Source organism: Rattus norvegicus, chromosome 10 (assembly GCF_036323735.1).
Source record: "Rattus norvegicus strain BN/NHsdMcwi chromosome 10, GRCr8, whole genome shotgun sequence".
Lineage (NCBI taxonomy): Eukaryota > Metazoa > Chordata > Mammalia > Rodentia > Muridae > Rattus > Rattus norvegicus.
In genome coordinates, this window is record NC_086028.1 from 33,899,373 (window position 1) to 33,909,946 (window position 10,574).

At 41.1% G+C, this 10,574-nt stretch overlaps 1 protein-coding gene across 2 annotated transcripts; it reads left to right on the plus strand.

Annotated features, from left to right (window-relative positions):
- Positions 1-1,694: 1,694 nt before the first annotated feature.
- Positions 1,695-6,044, plus strand: Or2v1 (olfactory receptor family 2 subfamily V member 1). Of its 2 annotated transcripts, XM_006246176.4 has the most exons (2): positions 1,695-1,815; positions 4,719-6,044. In XM_006246176.4, exon 2 carries the CDS (start codon positions 4,740-4,742, stop codon positions 5,685-5,687), a length of 948 nt encoding a protein of 315 aa, XP_006246238.1. In that variant the 5' UTR covers positions 1,695-1,815; positions 4,719-4,739; the 3' UTR covers positions 5,688-6,044. The 2 variants fall into 2 exon arrangements, with proteins under 2 accessions (XP_006246238.1, NP_999999.1); NM_214834.1 differs by lacking the exon at positions 1,695-1,815 and having other exon boundaries at positions 4,740-5,687.
- Positions 6,045-10,574: the final 4,530 nt, after the last annotated feature.

The window sequence follows — 10,574 nt, forward strand, 5'->3', positions numbered from 1 at the left end:
TTGATTGGAGATAGCTTCTGGATTAGGGATGGTCTCTGTAAGTTCATATGTACATCAGCCCTATTGTGCCTAGAAGCTCTTATTTCCTTGGGGTCTTTCATCCTCATCCTGGCTCTGACAATCTTTCCACCTTTTCTGCAAAGTCTCTGAAGGGCATGAAACCTATGGAAACATCCAGGAGTGTTTGGGTGACACTCACCTCCGTGCCACTGTCTTGTGTATGTGAGTGCTGTTCCTTCTCTGCTCTCTAAGGTTAGAAATTCCTTGAGAGCAGGACTCACTTGTGCTTGACTTAGAATTCAAGTCATCTCTTCTCTGCATTTCATTCAGGGTTGGTAGAAGCAGGCTAACTACACGAGGGCCATTAAAGGACAGGTGTGGTTTGTGGTTACTGGGTGCAATTGAGTGGAGACACATAGGTAGAAAGACGGGTTGGGGGCATTGGGGGGTTATGGGGTAGAGGAGTGGAGTTCAAGAAAAGTGTTGAAATGGGGAAGTCACTAGAACACCAGGGTAGTTCCTTCACATTCCTGTTAAGGCCCTATGGTCTTTCCTGACAGGTTTCCTCATTCAGTCCCCTCTGGCCCTGTTTGAGTCACTTTGGGTTTCTTTAATTGCAAGCCTGGGAGTTCCAATTGCAGGGCTGGAGTTGGTGGGCTCTCCTGGGAGATACTGGCTTCACATTCCTTGCTTAGTGTCTGTGTTAAGTACCTGTGTGGGCAGTGGGGGATAATTCTGGGACTCAAGTGGAAGACGGGTTGTGCATGCGTGAGTGGTTGAGCTCCAATGTCCACAGGCTGAGTCTGGTACTCCTGTCCACTATTTCCTTGACTAAGTCTCCCTTCCATTATTTTTTTTTCTGTTTTTGTTTGGAAGGGGCAGTTGTCTATCTGAGCCATACCGTCTGAATTAGAGTGGTCCAGAAGCTAATGAGTCCACACAGTCTGACTGAGGGTTGATGCAGAGAGAACTGAGGAAGGAGATCAGAGCTAGGGCATAGATATCCTCTGTCCCCTCTCCACCAGTAAATGCAACAGAAGAATGATGAAATAAATCTGAAACAAGAAGGTTCTCCAAAGGGCATTTCTGCCAATGTTTTCAGTCCTACAGGAGACTCATCAAAAGGTGAGTGAGGGTCATTCTCTTAAGAGAATTCTTCTCATCCTGGTAGCTCTTATTACTGGCCTGTTGCTTTATTTCATTGCAATATATTTATCAGTATATCTTCTGCCTTAGGTTGTCTGGTACTATTCGAATGGTTGTTTTTATTTTCTTCTCTTTATAGGAAGAGTTTTTTAGTGTAATATCTCTCCTCTTGTTCCCCAAATAACAATGAAAAGAAAAGTGGCTTCTTTTATCTTACTACTTCTGGGAAGAAAAAAAGGAAACCATTACATAAGAAACTAACTTTTTTTTAAAGGTTTGTCTTAGGAGGAAGAAAATCCATGTGAAATCTAGGGGGAAAATCCTGAGTTGTTTTGTATATCAAATAGTCCCTCAACATGTGTTTACTGACATCATATCACATATGCTAACACTGTCATAGGAGTCTGGGAAGTCTCCTAATGTCTCCAGTTATAGCTGGAAACATAGGTTGTACTTAGGGAAGCAGACGCCATCCTACAAATAGAATGCAGCATGTGCTGTGATTTTTGTCTGCTGTAAAAACTCAGAGCAGGAAAGTGATGAGGGATGGTAGAAGAATTTCATGTCTCTGTATTCAGGGAAGTCATCACTGAGAAGGTGAGCAGAGTGAACAAGAAAAGCTTATCCATGAGGAGGGAAGAATGAGTGCCTTTAAAGACTCCATGACAGGTGAGCTCATGGTGGGGGAGAACCCTCAGGGATGGTGAGTCAAAAGGATTCCAGGGAGCACTGAAGGAAAGGTCTGGATGGCGATGGAGGGACCAACGATGAAATTCTCACTTTTCTTTCAGGAGCATGCTGGGTTTTGTTCTTTCAGGGGAAGGTTCACTTCAGAGTTATGTGTCCATTTACTGGGGTGGGAATCAAGTGCACACTGGGTGGCGAGTCAAATGTGAGGCCACTGCTATCATCTGAGGGCAGTGTTCACTGTGTGACTGGGTAGGGGCTCGAGTGCAAGAAGTATTTTGGAGAAGGTCTGAGCAAATAAGAAGCCAGTAGCTTCTGCTGCTTGGGATATGGGCTTGGAGAAGGAAAGGAATCAAAGATGGCTGAAATGACATGACTCAGGCAGTTAGACTGACCAACTAACAACTGAGGTGAGAAGGGGGAGACAGGCGCTCTTCTGGAGACTAACAGTGGTTCCATTTATCCACCTTAGGGAAAACTGGCCCATTGAATTAAAGGAAACCGTCAAAGATGGAGAAAGAAATATTGCTTATTAGTTCATAGTATAAGAGAGTTAGGATGAGGAAGAGGGGTAGGGAGTCTATGTGGCTGAATGTCTCTATCAGTAGGACAAAAGGTTCCCAGCACACAAGAGGAACTTCTGTGAGTGCTAAGGGAGACCCAAGTTATTTTTCTTGGTTGAGATTAAGACCAACATAGCTAGGAAGATGCTTTAAGGCTTTGGAGACAGTAACTCACTCTTATGGGAAACCTCATTCCTGGGTATTGTTTTTGGAAGAATATGTGGGCAAATATTCTGACACATCAGACATGTTGTGTTCTGTGGAGAAATGGATGATGTGGCAGCTTTTTGGTCATCGGTCTGATGTAGCCCAACCTAATTTAGGGAGTTACCGAGGGTCTTTCTGTACAATGAGCTAGGTAAATGCTTCTTTCCCCCTTTGCAGTGGGTGAGTTAGCTTGAGACCAACACACCAGCACAGGGACTTCCCAGAGGTGCAACTGCCATCCACTTGTGAAGGAGGCCTTATGCTTTATAAAGAGCACAGGCTATTTCTTACAGCATTGCTCATTTTCTCACCAAGAAAGGAACCATGTAACAAATCACTGTGTTCAGCTCAAAAACAAGCTCCCTGAAACCAAAAGAGGGGGATTTCTGCCTTTGGAACTTGGAATTTCGAATCATGTATTTCATGTGCATTATTCAGCCAGCCATATTCATTGAGGTCATGCTTTGAACTAAATGGCTCCCCTAGGGGCTGTCCGGATGTGGCTGCAAACAATAGATGATATTTATATCCCAATGAAATGATACAGACATTAAAATAGGAAGCATTTATGCAGTCAAATGAGGTAAGTAATAAAAGTTAGATCAAGGAAGGACCTTGGAGTTGTTAAATTTTTAATATATATATTTTTATTTCTAGAGAATCTGGTGCTTGAACAGGGATAAGGGTGGTTTAGGGATAGGAGTCTACATAGGCAAAGAGCCTGCCTCAGAGACAGGCTTTGACGAATGAGAGACCAAAGATGCAGATATGTTCAGTTTGACAAAGTTCAAGGAAGCACAATGAACAGTGGTGAATGGTGTGAGCTTCAAGACACTAGTGGGTGCAGATGTGTGAGTGTGTGCTCATGTGTGTCTGCTTATTTGCCTGCAAAAACCTGATTTGTATTAGATTACTTTGGGAAGTCATTGATATACTTTCAGTAGGAGTTTTTTTAATCACTTCACACTTTAGTAGACTCACAGGAATTATTGTGAAAGGGGTTTAGTAACAGAAGTGGGGAAATGATGAAAAACTATACATATAAAATCTCATTATATATATATGCATATATTTACATATATATGTAAACCTTGACTTGAAAAATCAAGAGGTTTTCAGATGGCTTGAATTTTGGTTGAATGATTGAAAGAAACATTGGAATAATAAAGCTTCTCAGACCTTTGGCTTGAGTAAAATAAAGGTTCAGGAATGAAGCCAGCCGTGGAGACACACACCTGGAATGCAACACTAGGAATGCTAGGTAGGAAGATTGCCTTGAGGTCAAGGCTAATCTTGGCTACATAGTGAGTTTTCAGTCTAGCATGGGGTTTAGGGAAATACCCTATCTGAAAAACAAACTAACAAACTAACAAAAGACTGAGAAACATCCCAAGCTTTTATTTCATATATATATATATATATATATGTATATATATGCATGTGTGTATGTATATATGTATGTGTATATGTATATATATGTGTATATGAACACACACATATACATACATATGTATACATATATATATAGTCATATACATAAATGTGTGTCTATCTGCATGTATGCCACATGTGTGTGGGTGCATTTAGAGGCCAGAGCAGGGCACTGGTTCTCTTGGAGTCAGAGTTACAGGCAGATGTAAATTGAATAAGATCAATTCTTGGAACAGAACTCATGTCCTCACAAATGGTCTTTGACACAGGGCAATTTCTCTAGGCTCCCATCCCTACATCTTTATTACCTTTCCTCACAATATATAAGTTCTCCTTTGCATAGAAAATAGACCCAGTAATGTTAAATTGTGATCCAAGGTATTTTAAGTCAGTGCTGTGTGGTAAAGCCAAGATATTCTGGATGAAGGAGGATTGTCCAGTAGTTCTGTGACTCACCAAAAATAGATTCTATTGTTCTTGGTATCAATGTCTACAAATAGAAACACAAAACATAGTTCTGTGAATTAGCAAAGATTGTATCATGTGGGTGAGGCATTTGAAAGTCCACTGTTCTGTATGTTACAAAGCAAATGTGAACTACAAAGCTGTATCTGACTGAAATAGAAGGATTAAGAAGCAAAAGCATGGTGCTTCATCTCAGAACTTCTCTGCATCTATTTTCAGGTGACTGTGAATCACTGAGCCATGGGAATATGGCTGAACGAATCATCTGTAGATGGGTTCATCCTCCTAGGCATCTTCTCCCAGAGCCAGACTGACTTTCTCCTCTTCTCTGCGGTCATGCTAGTCTTCACAGTGGCACTCTGTGGGAATGTCCTCCTCATCCTCCTCATCTACACTGATCCCCGTCTTCACACCCCCATGTACTTCTTCCTCAGTCAGCTCTCCCTCATGGACCTCATGCTGGTCTGTAACATTGTGCCAAAGATGGCAGTCAACTTCCTGTCTGGCAGGAAGTCCATCTCCTTTGCTGGTTGTGGCATACAAATTGGATTTTTTGTCTCTCTTGTGGGATCGGAGGGTCTCTTGTTAGGACTCATGGCTTATGATCGCTATGTGGCCATTAGCCACCCACTTCACTATCCCATTCTCATGAGCCAAAGGGTCTGTCTCCAGATTGCTGGAAGTTCCTGGGCCTTTGGGATCCTTGATGGAATAATTCAGATGGTGGCAGCCATGAGCCTGCCCTACTGTGGCTCGCGGTATGTAGATCACTTCTTCTGTGAGGTGCCAGCTTTACTGAAGCTGGCCTGTGCAGACACATCCCTTTTTGACACCCTGCTCTTTGCTTGCTGCGTCTTTATGCTGCTTCTTCCTTTCTCCATCATCGTGACTTCCTATGCTCGCATTTTGGGGGCTGTGCTCCGTATGCACTCTGCTCATTCCCGAAAAAAGGCTCTGGCCACCTGTTCCTCCCACCTAACAGCTGTCTCTCTCTTCTATGGGGCAGCCATGTTCATCTATCTGAGGCCAAGACGATATCGAGCTCCTAGCCATGACAAAGTTGTCTCAATCTTCTACACAGTTCTTACTCCCATGCTCAACCCCCTCATTTATAGCTTGAGAAACAGGGAGGTGATGGGGGCTCTGAGAAAAGGGCTGGGCCGTTGCAAGGTTGGCAGCCAGCATTGAAAAGCCATGACTGAGATGAGAGATGGCTCAGCGGTCAAGAGCACTAACTGCTTTTCCAGACGTCCTGAGTTCAGTTCCCCAGCAACCACATGGTGGCTCACAACCATCTATAACAGGATCCCGTGCACTCTTCTGGTGTGTGTCTGAAGACAGTTGCAGTGTGCTCATATAAATAAAAATAAATAAACCTTTAAAAAAAGAAAAGCCATGGCCCAGTGCCTGGTTGTATTGCCTGCTATTTGCATTTCATTGGTAAGTCATCTTTGTTTTGTGAATCTCTGTTTCTGCATAGATAGAATCATGCTATGGCCCTCTACCACAAGGATTTTGTAGAGACTACTTCCAATGACTCTGAAACCTCACGGGGAAGCATTGCTACACTATTATTGTCATTATTGATCGTAACATCCTTGAATAAAATTTACTTTATTTCTCAGTTATTCTTGGTGATACTTGGCTTTTATTGAGTGCTTACTAAGGACTAGAATGATCTTATTCAGTTCTGTACTATTTAATAGGTAATTTAGGTTAAGATATGTGGGTATCTTTTTTTCTTTTAAATTCGCTAGGGTTAGCTTTTATTAGTTTGTAATATATAGAGGGACTGCGTATTTGCCTAAGACACCATGTCAAAACCTACTGGCTCTATGGTTGAGTCTACTGTAGACAACCAAGCCTATGCCTCTTCTAAACTCTTCTTGAAATAGATGCTTAATGCTAATTTCTTCCAAAGATGTAATGAAGTGTGGGTATCTTAAATGGGAATTTTCTAGATGGCAAGAAATGAGTTTTTTAAACACTTGAATAGTTTTAGCGCTCTCTCTCTCTCTCTCTCTCTCTCTCTCTCTCTCTCTCTCTCTGTTCTAATAGAGGCTATAGAAACTTGTCCTTTAAAATCTTGTTTAGGGGCCAGTGAGATGGGTCAGCTTCAAAGTCTGACAATCTGAGTTTGAGCCCAGAACCCACACAATCAAAGAAGAGAACCCACTCCCACAAGGTATCCTCTGACCTTCACATGTATTCCAGGACACACATATACTTACATACATACACAGGAAAAAAATAAATGTAATCTTACACAAACATGAGTGAGTGTGTCTTTTAAATTTCGGGTAGATAAACTTATTGGAGACCTTTCTCTATTTTAAATTCAGTGTTCCTCATTTTCATGCACTGTAGTTGTTCGCATCTTATGAGATGTGTGAGGTGCAGATATTGTTTTCCCTTCCTTAGGCTGCCTTTTTACTTTTGGGTAGTAGTTCTGATGCACAAAAGCTTTTTTTAAGATTTTATAAAGTCCAGTTTTTCTTTCTGCTTGTGACTTTGGCATTGTAACTGAGAATCCATTGTGAAATTCAAGGTCATGAATATTGACTTCCACATTTTAAGGATTTATTGTTTTCAGTCTTATATTTAATTCATCGATCCATGACCAGTTCATTGTGACATATATCATGCTGCATAGGTGTTGAACTTCATCCTTTGTGCATGTGGATGGAGATCTAATTTTCCTAATGTTTGTCGAAAATACAGACTTCTTCCTCCACTAAATGACATTAGCATCCTTGCCAAAAGCCGGTGAATCATGAATATGTCAGCTTATTTCTGACCTCAAAGTTCACTTCCAGTTTCTTTCTATTTTTATGCCAGTACTGCACAGTTTTGATTATTCCCATATTGTTGTATTGTTTTGTATTTTGAAATTAGCGACTGTGAATCCTCCAACTTTGATCTTTTTCAATATTATTTTGCTATTGGGATTTCTAAACATTTTCATAAATTTAAAAATTGACTTCTCCATTTAACAAAAGCCATTGTAATTTTGATAGCAGTTTCACTGGTTCTATATATCACCATCTTAACAACGTCAAGCATCTCAATCTGTAGACACTGCACAATCTCATTGTTTAGTTAAATGGTGCATTTTTTTTGGTTTGCTTATTTGTTTTTAACCCTGGGGTGAATAATTGAATTTAAAGCCTGCTCAATAGGAGGGTATTCATGTCTTCATTGTAAACCTAGCCAGATCACTGTGGGAAAGGTCATAGACTCAAGAGAAGGACTTATTACTGGTATATACATTGTTTGTTTGTTTTTTGAAAAAAGCTCTTGTTATGCTGCCCTGGCTGGCCTTGTACTCACTATATAGAAAAGGCTGGCCTCAAAACTACAGAGCTCTGTCAGCTTTTGCCTCATGAGTGTTGGGATTAAAGACATGTGCCACCATGCCCAGCCCTCAGTATAATTTCTAACTGCATTCTAATACTATATATAATCCTTATGCTCATCAATAGGTATAGCTGTCATTCTTCATAAAAAATGTATTTTCCAGCAGATGGACACTATTATGGAGAACCACAACTGGTCAAAATGTAGACGATAAGTGACTATAGGTGCCCAGCCCCAAGTTATCTGCAAAGCAACCCCTACACCTAATGCTCAGGAAAAGTCATGGGAGAGGGAGACAAAAGATTATGAGACCTGGAGAACAGGATCTCTTCTGTGAGTTAGTCGTGTCTTCTAGACACCATGGAAAATATGGTTGCTTAAAAAGGCATGCACAGTGACAAGACGAGTTGACATGACAATGCAGATGAGGAAATTTCCTCATCCTTAGATGAAGAGCTCTATAGTCAATGAATGGCTGCTGAGAGTGGGAGAATTTTTCTCCAGGGATAAGCACCCTCATAGTTTACCCAAACCACTATAGGCACAATGCTAAATGGACTCAATAGTGTGTGTGTGTGTGTGTGTGTGTGTGTGTGTGTGTGTACATGTGTGTACACATGATTTGTACATACATGTGACAATAAGAATTAAAGATGAAAAGATCATGAATTTTAGAGAGGGAGTTGTGAACATGAGAGCAATTTGAGGGGTGATAGAGTGGAGTAGAAATTAGGTAGAAATCAAGCATATATATATATATATATATATATATACACACACACACATATATATATAATTTAAAAACAAAAAATTTAAATGAAAAAAATCATACAGAATGACCAAGCTGATCTCATCTCACAGATTCAATGTTGGCTCAACATGAGTGAATCAGTAAATATAATACAACATGCAAATAGAACTAAGGAAAGAGATCAATGGTCATCTCAACAGACACAGAAAAGGGCCTTGGAGAAGGTTCAACATCCTTTTGTAATCAAATCACTGAAGTCACCAGGATGAGCAGAAACACACTTTAATTTAATAATAGCTACATCACACACACACACACACACACACACACACACACACACAAACACAAAAGCATGCTCACATACACACACGCATACACAGCATAACACAGACACATCTAGAGACAACCCCTGCCCTCACACATGTACAGACACACACACACACACACACACACACACACACACACACACACACACACCAGTAAAAGGATAACAAGCTTTTTTTCTAAAGCCAGGAAGGAAGCAAGGAGATCACCAGTATTAGTATTCTAGTACAGTAAGTATTAGATCAGTAACAGGAGAAGGAAGGAAAGGGATGCAAACAGGAAAGGGAGAAAGCAGTGTCTGTTTGCAGATGATATAGTTAAAAGACTCCACTGACTCCATCAGAAAACCCTTGGATCCGAAATACACTTTCAACAGAGTGATGGGATACAAAATCAACATACCAAAATCTGTAGTTTTTCTACAGACCAATAGCAAATTTACCAAGAGAGAAATTGGGGTGGAAGAAGGGGTGGGAGAACCCAGTCACAAGGGCTTTAAAAATATTTAGAAATAGGGGCTGGGAAGACAGCTCTGTCAGTAAACTGCTTTTTGCACAAGAATAAGGACCTGAATTTAGACCCCCATCTCACACATAAAAATCCAGATACCCCCACATTCATCTGTAATCCCAGGGCTGGGAGGTAGAACCTGGTAGGTCCCTAGAACTCATGGGTCAGGCAGCCTTGCCAAATCAGTGAGTGTTAGTGGTTTTTTTTTTTTCACTTTTGGTTAAAACTGGATTTAATACTACTTTCTGTTTTTTTTAAACTAAAAATGCTTTTATTGGATATTTCTTTATTTACATTTCAAATGTTATTCCCTTTCCTGGTTTCCCATCCATAAGTCCCCATCCCATCCTCTCTCTCCCTTCTTCTATGAGGGTGTTCCCCCTCCCCAACCAACCCCTTTCCTGCCTCTCCGCCCTGACATTCCCCTACAATGGGGGGTCTAGCCTTGGCAGGACCAAGGGTTTCTCCTCCCATTGGTGTCCAACAAGGCCATCCTCTGCTACATATGCAACTGGAGCCATAGGTCTGTCCATGTGTACTCTCTGGATGGTGGTTTAGCCCCTGGGAGCTCTGGTTGGTTGGTATTGCTGTCCTTATGGGGTGGCAAACCCCTTCAACTCCTTCAATCCTTTCTCTAATTCCTCCAACAGGGACCCCATTCTCAGTTCAATGGTTTGCTGCTAGCATTTGCTTCTGCATTTGTCATGCTTTGGCAGAACCTCTCAGGAGACAGCTATATCAGGCTCCTGTCAACATTCACTTCTTGACATCATCAATATTGTCTAGATTTGGTGGCTGTATATATATGGGCTGGATCCCCAGGTGTGGCAGGCTCTGGATGGCCATTCCTTCAATCTCTACTCCAAACTTTGTCTCCATATATCCTCCTATGAATATTTTTATTCTCCCTTTTAAGAAGGATTGAAGCATCTGTACTTTGGTTGTCCTTCTTCTTGAGCTTTATGTGGTCTATGGATTATATATATTGGGTAATACGAGCTTTTGGGCTAATATCCAAGTATCAGTGAATGCATACCATGTGTGTTTTTTTGTGATTGGGTTGCCTCACTCAGGATGACATTTTCTAGTTTCATCCATTGGCCTATGAATTTCATGAAATCTTTGTTTTTGAT

Bases quoted from the DNA above. Each gene is read 5' to 3' on its own strand.
- Or2v1 (XM_006246176.4), top strand. From the start codon at position 4,740: ATGGGAATATGGCTGAACGAATCATCTGTAGATGGGTTCATCCTCCTA.